At 39.0% G+C, this 17,925-nt stretch overlaps 1 protein-coding gene and 2 pseudogenes across 1 annotated transcript in view; 1 reads left to right on the top strand and 2 right to left on the bottom strand.

Moving 5' to 3' along the window:
* Positions 1–17,925, bottom strand: part of UBXN7 (UBX domain protein 7) — a 59,590-nt gene that overhangs the window by 36,154 nt on the left and 5,511 nt on the right. The window contains exon 2 of the mRNA XM_020889646.2: positions 2,602–2,749. Within this exon, the coding sequence (XP_020745305.1) occupies positions 2,602–2,749 (148 nt within the window). The remainder of the gene's footprint in view (positions 1–2,601; positions 2,750–17,925) is intronic.
* Positions 6,923–7,788, top strand: LOC110134919 (sterile alpha motif domain-containing protein 12 pseudogene; annotated as a pseudogene).
* Positions 17,742–17,873, bottom strand: LOC139034954 (U4 spliceosomal RNA; annotated as a pseudogene).

The raw sequence follows: 17,925 nt of genomic DNA on the forward strand, positions 1-17,925 counted from the left end.
AGGAAAAAACTCATCTTTTAAAAGCCTATAAATTCTTCAGAGTTTACCTCCAGAGGGTTTACTAATAATCCGTCTCTTCTAGTGAACAATACTCATTTAGATAGGCTATAAAAATGATACATCTCTTTATATATCATTTACTTATTTTAGCTTTAACTCAAATACAAAACTGCTGATTAATGTTCATAGCATGTAGTAGGTTCCAAATTTAATATGCTGCTCTTAAAATAAATGTTAATTTAACTTAGGCCAATGTTTTTCATTCAGGTGTTTCTAACAGTAATAACTGAGCTTAAGGCTCTGTTTTTGACACCTAAAAGTTGAAACATCAAAATATGCTTTATTTAATAAAGTATCAATACTCATTTGTCAACAAAAACATACTGTAAATAAAGAACTAGTCAGACAAAGAAAACTATAAGCCAAATGAGTGAAGCATAAATGATAACTCAATATTACACTAAGAACTCTTTCTTACTGGATTTCAGTCACTGCTCACAAACAGAATTGCAATATTCTGAAGAAATAGATATGTGTCTCTAAGAAGAAGCTCTATTAAATCTCTTTCACCAAAGAACAGGCCATTATCTTAAGAAAAAGATATCTTAACAGACAACTTTTACCTGAATAGATCTTTCCATTATTGGTATACTTAACTTTACATTTTATGTGAATGTGTGTGCATGTACAGAATTATCTCAATCTAAGGCTTCCCTACTAGCTCAGCTGGTGAATCTGCCTGCAATGCAGGAGACCCCGGTGTGATTCCTGGGTCGGGAAGATCCCTTGGAGAAGGGATAGGCGCTACCCACTCCAGTATTCTTGGGCGTTCCTGGTGGCTAGGCTGATAAAGAATCCGCTTGCAATGCAGGAGACCTGGGTTTGATCCCTGGATTGGAAGATACCCGGAAAAGGAAAACAGCTACCCACTCCAGTATTCTGACCTGGAGAATTCCGTGGACTGCACAGTCCACGAGGTCGCAAAGAGTTGGACAAAACTGAGCAACTTTCACACAGAAGGCAATTTAATTACTCAAGAAACAAGTCTTAACTCTGATGAAATACACCAATTAAGGTCATGGCTAATTAGTAGTCCTCATACAGAAAGACATTATTTTAGGTCATCTATTCCAAGACTGCTGGCTACCTAATGAAATGGAAGAATGGAACAGAAGGTGAACTGTATAGAAAGAAAACCTGTTTAGAAAGTAGGCTATGGTGTTAGTCACTCAGTTGTGTCCGACTCTTTGCGACCCCATGGACCACACCAGGCTCATCTGTTCAGGGGATTCTCCAGGCAAGAATACTGGAGTGGACTGCTATTCCCTTCTCCAGAGGATCTTTCCCACCCAGGGATCAAACCTGGGTCTCCTGCACTGCAGGCAGATTCTTTACCATTTGAGCCACTGACACTGGCTTAGGAAGTAGGTGCCACTATCAAAGATTAATCAATTACTAATACAAATAATCTAAGTCAAATTAGAATGTAATTCAGTAGGAAAAGACATTCATTAATCAAAGTATTTTTAAGTACAATTAAGAAAACATGTTTTAAACAGTGAAGACTGATATGTTCCCCCCCCAAGTCAGCTATGAATACCTGTTATAAACTAAATCATATTTTCATATTGATTTCCATTAAAGATTTGAGTTATGTTGGTGGAGACTGGATTACTGAACTTGAAATACAGCCAATACAGATAGGAAAAAACTTTGTAAGATACAAATAACAACCTTTAAAGTTCATAGTTTGTGGGGAATCTAGAATCTGGAACTAGACTGAAAAAAAAAAAAAAAAAAGCAATATGTCCTGGATTGTTTCTGTGCCTTTTTATATCTAATTTAGTAAATATAAAATCTGCACCTTTGGCCTATTCTATTTAAGGGGCTCCCTCTTGTTTAGTATCTCATGTTGTAAACATTAAAGAGTTATAAAGGGCTATCTGTATTAAAATATTATTTAAGAATCTTTGAAATTTTTACTCAAAAATCAATGTTTTTCATTTGAGGATCATTCACCTCTAATATTTCCCAAAGACTACTGGAATTTTGCCTAATAGATATTCACTTTAAACTCTCACTGGTATCAAATGTAAAGGGTGGAAAACATCAATGTACTTATCATTTGTTACTATTCTTCATATATTACAGTTCTATATGCTGAAGGTACTTCTAAAGATTAGATACTTATAGTTATCTAAGGTATAAAGAATTAGAATTTTTTTCAAAACTTTTTCATGACAACTCAAAACTTTCCTGGGTCAATGTAGGAAAATCTAAAAATGGGAAATCTGACCTTTATTGGGCTCTACTTGCATATCTGCTACTTAATTGCTGCATAGCTTGGGGAAATAGCTATTCTTCAGCTTCCTCTGTAAAATGTGGATAATACCCACCTATAGGATTCTTCTGAGAATTAAATAATAGACTTGACAGTGCTCTAGAGAACTTAAAGCACATAGTATAAAAATTGTGACTTGACACGTTCAGATGCTTTCAACTTTTTATTTGTTCAAAATAGAGAATTAACCTAATTGACAAAAATGTAACTGCTCAATGTTGGCAGCAGGTAGCTCCTAATAATAAATATTAAATTCATACTCTGTGTGTGGTCTGACAGTGGAGACACTTGCTGAACTGGTACTGGGCTCTTCAGCGATTCCTCCACCATCCAAAAACATAGTGACTGCCATCTCCAGATTATTGTTGCAGGCTTCAAGCATATGTTTTCCTACACTTTCACTTGCACCTGAAATAGTATAAAAACAAGAAAAAAGTTAAACAAAGACATTTTCTTACATTTAATTCACATCAGAAGACAGAATGCCCAAGGAAATTAATAGTACTTTTCCCTCTTTAGAATGAATGTTTTTTAATTATTTTTAAATTGAAGGATAATTGCTTTACAGAATTTTATTGTTTTCTGTCAAACCTCAACATGAATCAGCCATAGGTATACATATGTCCCTGCTCTCTTGAACCTCCCTCCCATCTCCCTTCCCATCCCACCCCTCTAGGTTGATACAGAGACTCTGAGTTCCCCGAGACATACAGCAAATTCCCATTGGCTACCTATTTTACATATGGTAATGTAAGTTTCCATGTTACTCTCACCCTAAATCTCACCCTCTTCTCCCCTTTTCCGTGTCCTTAAGTCTATTCTCTATGTCTGTTTCTCCACTGCTGCCCTGCAAATAAAGTCTTTGGTACCATCTTTCTAGATTTCATGTATATGCATTAGTATATGATAGTCACCTTTCTCTCTCTTACTTCACTCTGTATAACAGGCTCTAGGTTCATCTACCTCATTAGAACTGACTCAAACAAGTTCCTTTTTATGGCTGAGTAATATTCCATTGTGTGTATGTACAACTTCTATATCTATTTATCTGTCAATGGACATCTAGGTTGCTCCCATGTTCTAGCTACTATAAACTGTGCTGCAATGAACATTGATGTGTCTTTTTCAATTTTGGTTTCCTCAGCATATATACCTAGGAATGGTATTGCTGGGGCATATGGTGGCTTTATTCCTAGTTTTTTAAGGAATCTCCATACCATCTCCCATAGTGGCTGTATCACTGTATTCCCACCAACAGTGCAAGAGGGTTCCCTTTGCTCCACAGCCTCTCCAGCATGTACTGCTTCTAGACCTTTTGATGATGGTCATTCTGACCGGGAGAATGACCATTATGGCAGAAAGCGAAGAAGAACTAGAGCCTCTTGATGAAAGTAAAAGAGGGGAGTGAAAAAGTTGGCTTAAAGCTCAACATTCAGAAAACTAAGATCATGGCATCCTATTCGATCACTTCATGGCAAATAGATGGGGAAACAATGGAAACAGTGAGAGACTTTTATTTTCTTGGGCTCCAAAAGCACTACAGATGGTGATTGCAGCCATGAAATTAAGATGCTTGCTCCTTGGAAGAAAAGCTATGACCAACCTAGACAGCACATTAAAAAGCAAAGACATTACTTTGCCAACAAAGGTCCGTCTAGACAAAGCTATGGTTTTTCCAGTAGTCATGTATGGATGTGAGAGTGGGACCATAAAGAAAGCTGAGTGCCAAAGAATTGATGCTTTTGAACCATGGTGTTGGAGAAGACTCTAGAGAGTCCCTTGGACTGCAAGGAGATCCAAACAGTCCATCCTAAAGGAAATCAGTCCTGAATACTCACTGGAAGGACTGATGCTGAAGCTGAAACTCCAATACTTTGGCCCCGTATGCGAAAAACTGACTCATTGGAAAAGACTCTGATGCTGAGAAAGCCTGAAGGCAGGAAGAGGAGGGGACAACAGAGGATGATATGGTAGGATGGCATCACTGACTCAATGGACATTGAGTTTGAGCAAACTCCAAGAGTTGGTGATGGACAGGGAAGCCTGGCATGCTGTAGTCCATGGGGTCACAAATCGGACACAACTAACCGACTAATTCTGACCAGTGAGAGGTGATATCTCATTGTAGTTTTGATTTGGACTTTTCTAATAATGAGCAATATTGAGCATCTTTTCATGTGTTTGTTATTCTGAAAGTTATCTTTAAACCTTGCTTATAGTTTCCTTTGTTGTGCAAAATCTTTTAAGTTTAATCAGGTTCCACTTGTTTACTTTTATTTCCATTATTCTAGGAGATGAGTCATAGAGGATCTTGCTTTCTTTTTTTTTAAATAATTATTTAATTCTACACTGTTGCCTGATTAGTGTGAAATATATAAAACTAGAAAAGAAAGCAGCATTAAAATAGTAGTCTTCCTTCATAATAAAACAAAAACTAAATAAAGCATTTATTTGCCATTTCTTTAAATAAACCAACTATATATTCAATATTTGTTAATAAACTGAAAAATAAAATGAAACACTATATCCTAGAAAGTTAGAACTACTTCATTAGAAAGAATGCAGTTCAGTTAGCAATTTCTATTTCTATTAGGAAGGAAGCATTTTCGTAATAATGGGAGAGAAGAGAAATGCTACATTTTTTGTCAAAGATATAATCAAATCAAAATCTGCTATGAAATGTCACTCTTCATCATTTAAAACTGGTCCTATCACACAGTTACTCATTTATTTGTACAATAAAGCAAACATAATCTGTTTGATGCAATGTAAACTGGTAAAGCCCTTTAAGAAATCAATTTTTTAAAAATATGTATTTATTTGGCTGCACTGGGTCTGAGCTGTGTGACATGAAATCTTCGATCTTTGTTGTGGCATGCAGAATCTTTAGTTGAAGTATATGAACTCTTAATTGCAGCATTTGGGATCTAGTTCCCTGACCAGGGATCGAACCTGGGCCCCCTACATTGGGAGCACAGAGTCTTAGCCAGTGGGCCACCAGGGAAGTCCTAAGAAATCAATTTCATAAGATGTTATCAGGAAACATAAAAATACCCTTTACAATTTTTGACCCAGTAATTTGGACTTGTAGTCTAAATAAACCTACACAAGTCTAAATAATCTATATAAATCTAGTCTAAATAAATCTATATAAAATACATGCATAACCCTGTCTATATACATGTCCAATATAACTTCAGTTAATACCGAAAAACTGGACAACATAAATGGCTAACAGCAGTAGAATCTAAATTGTCAATCTATTTGGTGGGACATTCTGTGAGCATTACAAAGCATCTCAGGTCACAAGGAACTATATTCAATATCCTATAATAAACCACAATGGAAAAGAAAAAAAAAAAAAGCACCTCAGACTTTCCATTTGAGATGATTTTCTTTCTACCTGAATTTTGTCCCTTAGAGTCTCCTCCAGCCAAGACTGATGGTGTGTTGTTTTTTGTTTTTGATCTGATAACGCCTTTTATTTTGCCATTGTTCCTGAAAGACAGTTTCAGTGGATATTCTATTTTAAGGCTGACAGTTATTTTCTCCCAGTACACTGAAGATAGCATTCCGGTGTCTTCTGGCTTCTGCTACTGCTTGTGGGAAGTAGGCTGCCAGACTAAAGAAAAACATTTTTCTAGCAATCTGTTGTTTCTCTCTAGTTACTTTTAAGATCTTCTCTGTCTTTGGTCTTCAGCAGTTTCACTCTGATTTGCCGACTTTATTTATCCTTCTCAGGATTCACTGGACTTCAACCAAAGACTCATCTTTCACCAATTCTGACAAATTCTCAGACATTTTCTTTTAAGGGTCTTAGTTGAGGCATGCATCAACCTTCTGTTGCAGTGTCCGCTGCATTGGAAGACGGATTTCTTAACCACTGGACCAGGGAAGTCCCTGCCAATTTGTCTTTCACCTGTTCACGAGCTTTTGTGTTGTGCTATGACCAGCTGCATCTGACTCTTTGCAACCCCATGAACTGTAGCCTACCAGGCTCCTCTGTCCATGGGATTTTTCAGGCAAGAATATTGGAGTGGGTTGCAATTTCCTTCTCCAGGGGATCTTCCTGACCCAGGGATCAATCTTGCGTCTCATGCATTGCAGGCAGATTCTTTACCATAGTGCCACCTGGGAAGCCCTCATGAACTTTTAGTTTTAATTTTTTATAACTAGAAGTTCTGGGTTTTTTCTAATCTGCTTGGTCATGTTTCAGAGACCCTTACTTCATACTCTTACTTCGATCTTTTTCATTTATTCTAATATATAATCAAACCTACAGGAATTACAAAGACAAAAGATAACTATCTGCAGTCTCTAGTGGTCACTGTCTCTTGTTTCTGCTGGCTCTTGCCCACTGTGCCATGGTTTCTTGTGCATTTTGTGATTTTTCTGACTGTGATTTCAAGTGGCTCAGAATTTTAACCTATAGATTTATGAAGATCTGTAGATTTATAAAGCCTGGGTTGAAGGTACATTCCTTCTCAGAGAAAATGATTTAACAGATTTTGTAAGGTACCTGAGGGCACTACCAAACAGGGGCTATTTAAAATACATTCTTGGCGGCAGGTTGGTCCTGGAGCAGATGAGCGTAGAATATTTAGGCGAAAACGCGAGGAGGGGGTGGGATCGCGGGGCAGGAGGAGTATCTCCGCCAAGAAAATTATGCATGCATTAGGGAAGCTCTGAGAGAATGGCTGTGGAAGCTCTCCACTGCAGTTTGAATCCACAGGGAATTGATCACCCTGCCCATGGTGAAGGTATTAAACTACAAATTGAAGGCGAAGGTGTTGAGTCTCAATCCATTAAAAATAAAACTTTCCAGAAGGTGCTTGACCAAAAAGGAACCCCCAAGCGACTGCAGACAGAAGTCAAGACAACTAAGTCAGCCACGGTGAAGCCGTCAAAACCAGTGGCCCTGTGGACCCAGCAGGATGTCTGCAAGTGGCTGAAGAAACATTGTCCGAATCAGTATCAGATCTACAGTGAGTCATTCAAACAGCACGACATAACTGGGCGAGCCCTGCTGAGACTTACAGACAAAAAGCTTGAGCGAATGGGGATCGCCCAGGAGAACCTCCGGCAGCTCATCTTGCAACAGGTGCTCCAGCTGAAGGTGCTCGAAGAAGTCAGAAACCTACAGTTACTCACGCAAGCCTCAGCCGAAGGTTCTCCATAAAAGGAGTTAGCCTTCCAAGCTGCTGTCCTGCCAGTCAATACGAACATGGCCTGTTCCTCACAGAAAGACTAACTCATGGCACTGCCAGAAGATATCCTTAGAGCATTGACAGATTAACCAGATTAACCAGAAAACCACCCATTCAGTCAAGATTACCGGCTTTGGAAAATCTTAGTTTGCTCTGGATTTTTAAATGAGGTGCATAATATACAGTGCCAGCTTGTTCCAAGTGGTCATTGGCAGACCATTGGCTGGAAAATTGCTTCCAGTTTTCATCACTGTGCATAACTGAGGCTCCCTTTGGGGAGCTGTCTGTGCCCTTCACTACAGGTCCTGTTTTAGCATGGCAACTACTGGATTATTTTATTATGTGTGCAGATGGCATGATGTGTTAGAAAAAAAAAAATTACAGCAGTCCTGAAAAAAAATAAATAAATAAATAAAATAAAATACATTCTTGACCTGAAGTTTTATATGACCACAGGGGAAATGTGACCTTGTAAGAACTCTTGCTATAAATTCTCAGTGAAGATTTCTCCTACCACTCCCCAAATGCAAAGGTCCCAGTGTCACGAATGGGAGGGGTCTCCTTGCAGATTCTTTTCCTCAGGAAGGCAACAGGCTTGTTTCCTGTGCCCTATGAGGCTATCAAAAGAAATTTAAAGCCATCCAGTTTGGGCAAATTCAGCCAGGGTGAAAGTTTAAACCTAGCTAATGTCTCATTCCCAATTTCATTTAATATTTAGCTTCTGAATATTCTTTACTTCCTTGCCAGCCCAGTGAGGCATATTCAAAGATTTTTAAAAATAAATATTTAAGTCAAGTCTTTAACTCTTAACTCCTAACTGATCATCATTCCATCTTCCACCTTGCTGCTGAGGTTATGTTCTAAAATGCAAGTGCAATTATCACACATAAATACAAACACAAATACACACAAATGGCTTAAAATTCTTTAATGGCTCTCTGATACCTATAGTATAAATTTCAAAGTCCTTATGATCTGGCAAGTCCTTTATGATCAGACTATCTCTCTGGCTTTGCCTCTCCTCTTCACCATCCTACAAATTCAGTATTGCCACACCAAATTACATGCTTAGAAAGTCTTTATTTTCCTTATCTCCCCCTTCATCCAGTTCATGCATGCTCAAAAATCACTGTAAGCACTACTTTTGTCAATTCTCGAGCTGAGCATTCTCTATACTACCTCCTCCCCACTCTCACCGCTGTGATACTCTACTACATACGTGGATATACTGCTGCTGCTGCTGCTGCTAAGTCACTTCAGTCGTGTCCAACTCTGTGCGACCCCTTAGACAGCAGCCCACCAGGCTCCGCTGTCCCTGGGATTCTCCAGGCAAGAATACTGGAGTGGGTTGCCATTTCCTTCTCCAATGCATGAAAGTGAAAAGTGAAAGTGAAGTCACTCAGCCATGTCCGACTCTTCGAGACCCCATGGACTGCAGCCCACCAGGCTCCTCTGCCCATGGGATTGTCCAGGCAAGAGTACTGGAGTGGGGTGCCATTGCTTTCTCCAACGTGGATATACTACTAAGCACTAAATGCTTGTTTACTTTCTTTTTCCTCCAGAAGAGCAGGAACTTCTTGAACACAGGGATTTGTTACTGTCTTAGTATCCCCAGCCCTAGCATTATCATTTGCTTGCATGTTACCAACATCCAGTAGGCTCAGAACTATCTCATAGTACTTCAGCTAACCAGTTAGTACACTGGGAAAGAAGTGCGAGACTTCAGTCAAAAAAAGCCTTCTATATCCTTTGAATTTTTTTTTTTTCGTGGCCAAGCCAAATGTTTGCAGGATCTAAGTTCCCCAACCAGGGACTGAACCAGGGCCCTGGTAGTGAAAGCACTGGACGCTAACCACTAGACTGCCAGAGAATTGCTCTATTCTTTGAATTTTAAACCACATATATTTATGTTTTAAACTTCCCTTATAAAAGGGATATGGTTACACTGTGGAAATTACTAACAGCAAGTGGGTATTTAGGAAAAATGAACTTAAGATAAAACTTCCACTTAAAGCGTCACATACAGATTTTTAAAATGGTGTTATCTCAAAATAAAGTGATAATCATAAGCTACAAAAAATCATCAGATGATAGAGTAGCTAAAAGCTCTGTCACAAAGCTGACAAATATCTAAGATGCTAGTTTAAAAAAAAAAAAAAAAAGAACTTCCCTGGTGGCTCAGACAGTAAAGAATTCACCTACAATGCAGGAGACCCGGGTTCAATCTCTGGGTTAGGAAGATCCCCTGGAGCAGGGAATGGCTATCCACTCCAAGACTCTTGCCCAGGAAATCCCAAGGACAAAGGGGCCTGAGGGGGCTACAGTCCAAGGAGTAACAGAGTCGGACACAACTGAGCAACTAGCACTTTCACTTTCCCTGGTGGTCCAGTGGTTAAGAGTCCACCTGCCAGTGCAGGGGACACAGATTCAACCCCTGGTCTGGAAGGATCCCACATGCCACAAAGCAACTAAGCCCTCTGTACCATTTCTCCGGCTGCAGATGTCTTTGTAACCAAGGCAGATCCTTCGGTGGCACTTTATAGTGCCATGTCTTTGCATGATATGGAGAGTGACAGCAGTCAAATCAGTCCCCTCATTTTTCCTGACAATATGCCAAATACCCACCTGCTAAGTTGTGACCCCCCTTCCTCACTCTGAAGTAGATACAGGAACAGACACTACTTTTCCACAAGGCTTTATTGCTATCCTTGTCTCTGATAGTTCTTCTATCTTACAGCCTTTAGATACTCACTCAACTGGCCAGTTCTTACTTTTCTCAAACCAGCTCTCTCCTTAAATTCTCAGTCAGGCTAAACCAAAAGTTCTCACATTCTAAACTACATATAAAATAAACAACAGGCCTTACCGTATAGCATAGGAAATTCAATATCTTGTAATAAACATAATAGAAGAGAATATGAAAAAAGAATATGTATAACTGAATCACTTTGCTGTACACTATGTAAAAATTAACTATAGTTCAATAAAGTAATTTTTAAATAAGTTCTCAAGTTCTAATATGTACAGATTTACATTCTCACCATTAGAAAACACTTTAAAAAATGAAATCTCAAAACAAAAACAAATTCAACTTTTTGAAGGAAAAGAGGAGTTCAAATATTCTAGTAGACAACTGTACGTTAGATAATTAAATACAAACTCCACTCCAGTTCCACTCCAATATTCTGGCCTGGAGAATTCCATGGACTGTATATAGGGGTCACAAAGAGCTGGACACGACTGAGCAACTTTCACTTTCACTGGGGGGCATAAACAGCATAAGTTTGATGAAAATTTTCCATATTATTACTCATAAAACCTAAGGCTTTGTTTCAGTGCTTTTCTAATATTTTTACATTGTGTCCAGGTATAATGGGTTATGTTGTTATTATTTCTTAAAAGCTAGTCTAAAAGTTCAGTGTCTGTTGTACTCCACCATTTCAATTTACTCATCTACACAGCAGTTTCTGAAAATTAAAAGGTTCACATAGGTAAACTACTCTCTTTGTTTACTCTAGCAAGAGATAAATGAACTGTAACCTTTGCCTCATAAAACTAGTTTCTGAATGACATCTACTCATCTTTTTCTTTTCAGAGAATTAAGTGGCTGAAATTTATACAATTCTGACTCTTGTCTCTTGAGGTGCTCACCACATTGCACTAAAGCACCACAAAAAGCACAAAGAACATGCTGATGGGGAATTCTCTTCTACTATAACAGCAACCAATCCTGGCTGCTTTCACTCCTTTTGAAATTTTTTCATAAGGAAATTCATCTTAAAAATGATCACTGCTGGGAATTCCCTGGCAGTCCAGTGGCTAGGACTCAGCCCTTTCAATACTGCGGCAGGGGTTCAATCCCTGGTCAGGGAACTGAGGTCCCACAAGCTTCGCGGCATATCAAAACATAAACAAACAAATAAAAATCACCACTGCATTCAAATGGTTGTTGTCATCCTTCTCATCACTCTTCAACTATCTGAATTTCAATATCCCTGTTACGGAAACCATTTAGAGAACCTGTGAGTTCTGAAGTAAAATAGAAGATGACATGAAAATCAGGAGCTTTAAAACCAATCATCAGGCAAGTTGGCCCATCAAAATATGGTCTGCCTATCCCAAAAGTCTTTTCCTAAATACCTAAGAATTTTTTCACTTTATAACGCTGCCTAAAACACTACCACCTAAGAGATTAACTTGGGTAAACAAACATCCTTTTTGAAAGTATAAACACTTAACTGAAAAGTTAAGGATGTATCAATTATTTGTGGAAACAGTAACAAATTTTATTTTCTTGGACTCCAAAATCACTGCATTTGATGACTGCAGCCAAGAAACTAAAAGATGCTTACTCCTTGGAAGGAAAGCTATGACAAACCTGGACAGAGTAATAAAAAGCAGAGACATCACTTAGTCGACAAAAGTCCATATAGTCAAAGCTATGGTTTTTCCAATAGTTGTGTACAGATGTGAGAGTTGGACCATAAAGAAGGCTGAGCACCAAAGAATTGATGCTTTTGAATTGTGTTGCTGGAGAAGACTCTTGAGAGCCGCCTGGACTGCAAGGAGATCAAACTAGTCAATCTTAAAGGAAATCAGTCCTGAATATTAATTGGAAGGACTGATGCTGAAGCTCCAATACTCTTGTCACCTGATGTAAAGGACTAATTTGTTGGAAAAGCCTCTGATGCTAGGAAAGATTGAGGGCAGAAGCGGGTGACAGAGGTTGAGATGGCTGGATAGCATCATCGACCCAAGGGACATGAGTATGAGCAAACTCCAGGAGATAATGAAGGACGGAATCCTGACACACTGCAGTCCATGGGGTTGCAAAGAGTCGGACTTGACTTAGGGAGTGAACAACCACCATTATTTTAGAATGTGGATTTAACGCAAACATGATTGAAAAAAAAAAAAGTGTAAGTGTCAGTCGCTTAGTTGTGCCAAACTCTTTGCGACACCAAGACTCTAGGCTTCCCTGGTTGCTCAGATGGTTAAAAAAAAAAAAAACATCTGCCTGCAACGTGGAAGACCCAGGTTCAATCCCTGGGTTGGAAAGATCCCCTGAAGGAAATAGCAACCCACTCCAGTACTCTTGCCTGGAAAATCCCATGGACAGAGGAGCCTAGTGGGCTGCAGTCCATGGGGTGGCAAAGAGTCTGACATGACTGAGCGACTTCACTTTCTTTGCAACCCCATGGACTGTAGCCCACCAGGCTCCTCTGTCCATGGAATCCTCCAGGTAAGAATACTGGAGTGGGTAGCCATTCCCTTTTCCAGCAAATATTCCCTACCCAGGGATGGAACCCAGGTCTCCTGCATTGCAAGCAGATTCTTTACCACCTGAGTCACCAGAGAAGCCCTTAAAACCCACTTCCTCCTAATATCCACTAACAACAAAGTAAAGGTTAAGATAAAGTAGGGGAGTTGGTTCAGGAAAACAGGGATGTGAGTGGCTTTAGCATCCCAAGTACCTTTGGAGGGAAAGACAAGAAAGGCCTACATGAAATGCCACATGGTCGGGGGTGGGGAGGAGCAACTCAGGGCATCAAAAAGATACAGAGCTCCTGGAGATAAACACACCAAACAGTTCAAAAGAAAGTATCAAAATTATTGTTCTGGCCAGTCCTATACCCAAAAATACCCCCAAACTACCCCAAAACATTCACATTTCCTTCTGTTTTCAGGCAGGGGAGTGTAATAGAGCCATTAAGAGCCTGGATACTATCAGATAAACCTGAATTTGAATCCTAGTTCTGTCATTCACTAGTTGTGTAACTTTGAGCTAGTCACTAATTTCTCCAGCCTTCAGTTTTCTCAGTTACAAAATACAGATATTACCAATTACATGAAGTCCTTGTGTGGATTAAGAAAATGCACATTAAAGAACACGGCACAGCTCCTTATTGGCAAACAGTGGTTGTTACTAAAAATAGACTATCTCAAGTTATATGATGTGTGCTGTGTGCTTAGTCGCTAAGTCGTGTCTGACTCTCTGTGACCCCACAGACTGTAGCCTGCCACGCTCCTCTGGCCATGGGGATTCTTCAGTCAAGAATACTGGAGAGGGCTGCCATGCCCTCCTCCAGGGGATCTTCCCAACCCTGGGATCAAATCCAGGTCTCCTGCATTGCAGGCGAATTCTTTACTATCTGAGTCACCAGTCAAGCTATACATCAATGAAATAAAATGAAAGATATTGGAAGTATGAAGCATTTATTTATAGCTATGGAGAACCACGTTACATCAGAGAGTAAATAGGCAGAGTAAGACATTTCACTGTTTTCTTTCCCTCGTTCATCTGCTGCTATGAACATATGTTTCATTCATGTTAAACATTCATTTTTTTTAAAGCAGTGTAACAGAGGAAGTAAAAACATTACTCTAAAAAAATGAATGCTATGGATAAAGAATAAAACAATACACAAAAGGGATCTGCTCTGAAAAAAATCTGTAACAACTAGACAGCATACCAGTGTGACTGACAAGAAGCCGTTAACAGCTGATGCAAGGAGTTTCCTGGCAGTCTGGTGGTTAAGACTTGGGGCTTTCACTGCCCTGAGCTTGGGTTCAATCCCTGGTAGGGAAACTAAGATCCCACAAGCGAGTGCAGCCAAAAAAAAAAAAAAAAGAGCGGATGTAGAGACAGAGGAAACTGTAATAAACGTATAAGTGAGCATTTCCTAGATCTATTGAACTACAGATTAAAACAGAATTTATTAAAAGGGATTATACCAGGAATGACTTGAAGACACTAAAACTATAATAAAGGAAATAATAACTGTGACATTTGGGGACAGAAGGTGTCAACACTCAGGGCTCGGAACTGCCGTTTCTTTCTGTAATCCTCACTTGACCATTTAGTGCTAGAATCTAGGCAGCATATCCTAGAGAGGGCCCTATTGTATATCTGTTGACAACAGGGTAACTTCTAACACTGGAGCTTGTCAGAATGACCTAAGAGCTTTCCCAAAGAAAGAGTTTCTACCTATCAGATTTTTTCAAAAAGAAGCACATGTTAAATCCTGGCATGACTAAAGAAGGCAGTATTAGAGAGGGACTCAAGAAGCAAAGTACACAATTCACTTTTTTAAATAAAGTTCTATTATCTGAGCCATCTGTGCTTGCATAATCAGGCATTCTAAGTTTTATCACTTGCTGTGTCACAAAGTGTATCCTTTTAGAAACAAAAGATAACTGAAGGATAATTAAAGGTTCTAGTGGCTCTTAACGTCAGGAAGTACCAGAGGCATTTAGGAATGTGAGACACCATTTTCAATGTTTCATGAGCAGGGGCCTGGGGGCACTACTGGCCTTCACTAGAGAAGCCAGGTGTGCCTCAAGATTGGAAAATGTCCCTCCTCCCCTAAGGACTGCTCACATCTTCATTTCAGAATTCTGGCCTCCAGAACTTCGAGAGTAACTATGCTAAGCAAGGTAGTGTGTATTACTGTGTTATAGCAGCCACAGGATGCTAATACAAGTGCTAAATCTTCTGCAATGAATAGAACAGACCTATAGAACAAAACACTGTTCTAGCCAAAATGCCAGCAATACTTCCACTTAGCTAAACAATGAACAGAAAGTTAACTGAGAGGGCAGAGGAAAAGTGAGGAGGACTAAATGATATAGAGGAAAGGAACAGCAATAAAACAAATTTAATCAAGTTACAAATTTTACCTATATACTTAAGAGGTAGTAACAATTTTTGATGAGTCAGCAGTAAAAAATATGAACTTCTTATTACATTCAGAATGAAGAACAAATCTTTTTTAATAGGGGAAGGGGGGAACCTTTAAAAGATGATTGCAGGGTCTTCCTGGTGGTCCAGTGGTTAAGACTGTGCCCTTCCACTTCCGGGAACATGGGTTCAATCCCTGGATGGGAAATTAAGATCCCAGATGCTCTATATTGTGGCAAAAAAAAAACAAAAACAACAACAAAGACGCTTGTAGATTCAAACTATCTATAAAGTTGTTCTGGGCTTAGTTTGAGGTCTCAATATTATAGGTAGCAGCGGGACAGCTTAATCCCGCTGTGTCTTAGTTTGTTCAGGCTGCTGTAACAAAAATATCATAGATCAGGTAGCTTAAACAACATGCATTTATTTCCCACAGTTCTGGAGGCTGGGAAGTCAAAGGTCAGCCTCCAGCAGAGTTGGTGTGTAGTGTAGACCCGCTTCCTGGCTGATAAGACAGTTCTGCTCACAGTGTGTACCTGCACGGTGGAAGGGGCCAGACACTCTCTGGGGTCTCTATTTTCAAGACACTAGTGGTGATGTTTTAGTTGCTAAGTCATATCCGATTCTTTGTGATCCCATGGACTGTAGGGTTCCTCTGTCCATGGGATTTTCCAGGCAAGAACGCTGGAGTGGGTTGCCATTTCCTTCTTTGTTAAGGACTAGTCCCATTCATAAGGACCCCACCACCTTCATGAACTAACCACTTTCCAAAGGCCCCATCTCCTAATACCATGACACTGGGCGAGGGGGTAATCAGGATTTCAAAATACGAATTTTGGGAAGGACACAAAAATTCAGCCCGTAAAACCCAGTAATCATATCTACAGCAGGAGTCTCACTTTACTGTTTCTCACCACATGCACTCTTTTTACCTATCCATTACCTTTTCCATATGCTTTAGCTTGCTAATGGCACCAAAGGGCATTAACCCAGCTTTGGTACACAATTTATCAGCAGCTATCTCCTTGTTGCTTGCTGCCTCTTAGTTTACACTTTCTCTATTAATGACATAATATAGGAAAGAGCACCAAACCTATAATGTAGTCTATGTCTATACCACAGCTGGAAGGATCAAGAGACATTCCAAACTTTGTCCCTTATACCTATTCTCTACACTATTTTCAATGCCCACATAGTCTCTTCACTATTATCAAGGAACCTAAGTATGGCAGACACAGAGACTTTTTAAAAGGAAAAAAAAAAAAAAAATTCCCACTATAGACCTTTTCTTGCCCAAAGGGTTAGAGCACAGAAATGACAGGGACACAAAGTGATTACTTTTTGGTTCTACATTTCCCTTAGAAATGATAACAAAGTAAGCCAGACAATCTACCAAGGAAATGAGAGTCTGTGATAGTTGCAAGAAGTAAAATGCAAGTTCAACCTCCTTATCAGTTTCCATCCAGGAGTTTTTAAGCATTGAAGAATAGAAAATATTTTTTAAAATTTTATATATGATCACTGTGGAGAACACTATGGCGGTTCCTTAAAAACAGAACTGCTGTATGATATAGCAGTTCCACTCGTGGGCATATATCCAGAGAAAATGATAATCCAAAAGGATACATGCACCCCAATGTTCATTGCAGTGCAGTTTATAGGAGCCAAGACACGGAAGCAACCTAAATATCCACTGACAGAGCAGTGGATAAAGACGATATGTCACACACACACACAAACATACAGTGGAATATTACTCAGCAATAAAAAAGAATGAAATAATGCCATTTGCAGCAACATGGATGGATCTAGAGATTATCATACTAAGTGAAATAGTTGGGCAAAGACAAATATCATAAGGTATCATTCAGGTGCAGAATCTAATTTAAAAAAAAAAACAATACAAAGGAACATATTTACAAAATAGAAATAGATACTGAAAACAAACATATGGTTACCAAAGCAGAAATGTGGGCTGGGGGGGAGCAGGGAATAAATCAGGAGCTTGGGATAAACATACACACACTACTATATATAAGACAGATAACCAACAAGGGCCTACTGTATAGCACAGGGAACTCTATACTCAATATTCTGTGATAACCAGTATGAGAAAAGACTCTAAAAAAGAATGAATATAGGGACTTCCCTGGTGGTTAGTAATACACCTTACAATGCAGGGGGACATGGAAACTTTCACAGCAATCTGATTAAGAGTAATTTTATGTCTGTTGTCTCTAATAAAATAAAGCTGGGCTTGAAAGATGTTTGGATGGCAAACTATCATATGAAAAAAGACTATTATTAGTCACTAAGGAAATGCAAATTAAAACCACAATGTCATACAATAACACATCTATTAAAATAGTTATAGAAAATTAAAAATACCAGAAAGGCAGCTGGAACTCTTATACACTGCTGACAGGAACGTAAAATGGTTAAGACTCAGGAAAATAGTATGGCAATTTCTTAAAATTACACACCTATCATACAATCCCACTCCAAGTTATTTATCCAAAGGAAATGAAAAGTTATATTCATACACTGTACACTAACATTTTTATATTTTTAATTTTTTTTTAATTAGCAATAATCGCGCCTCGGATAAACCTCATTGGCTACGATACTGCCACTGCGCAAAGCTGCACTAACATTTTTAACAGTTTTATTTATATAATCTCCCAAACAAGAAACAA

This window comes from Odocoileus virginianus, chromosome 4 (genome assembly GCF_023699985.2).
Source record: "Odocoileus virginianus isolate 20LAN1187 ecotype Illinois chromosome 4, Ovbor_1.2, whole genome shotgun sequence".
In the NCBI taxonomy this organism is placed as follows: Eukaryota; Metazoa; Chordata; class Mammalia; order Artiodactyla; family Cervidae; genus Odocoileus; species Odocoileus virginianus.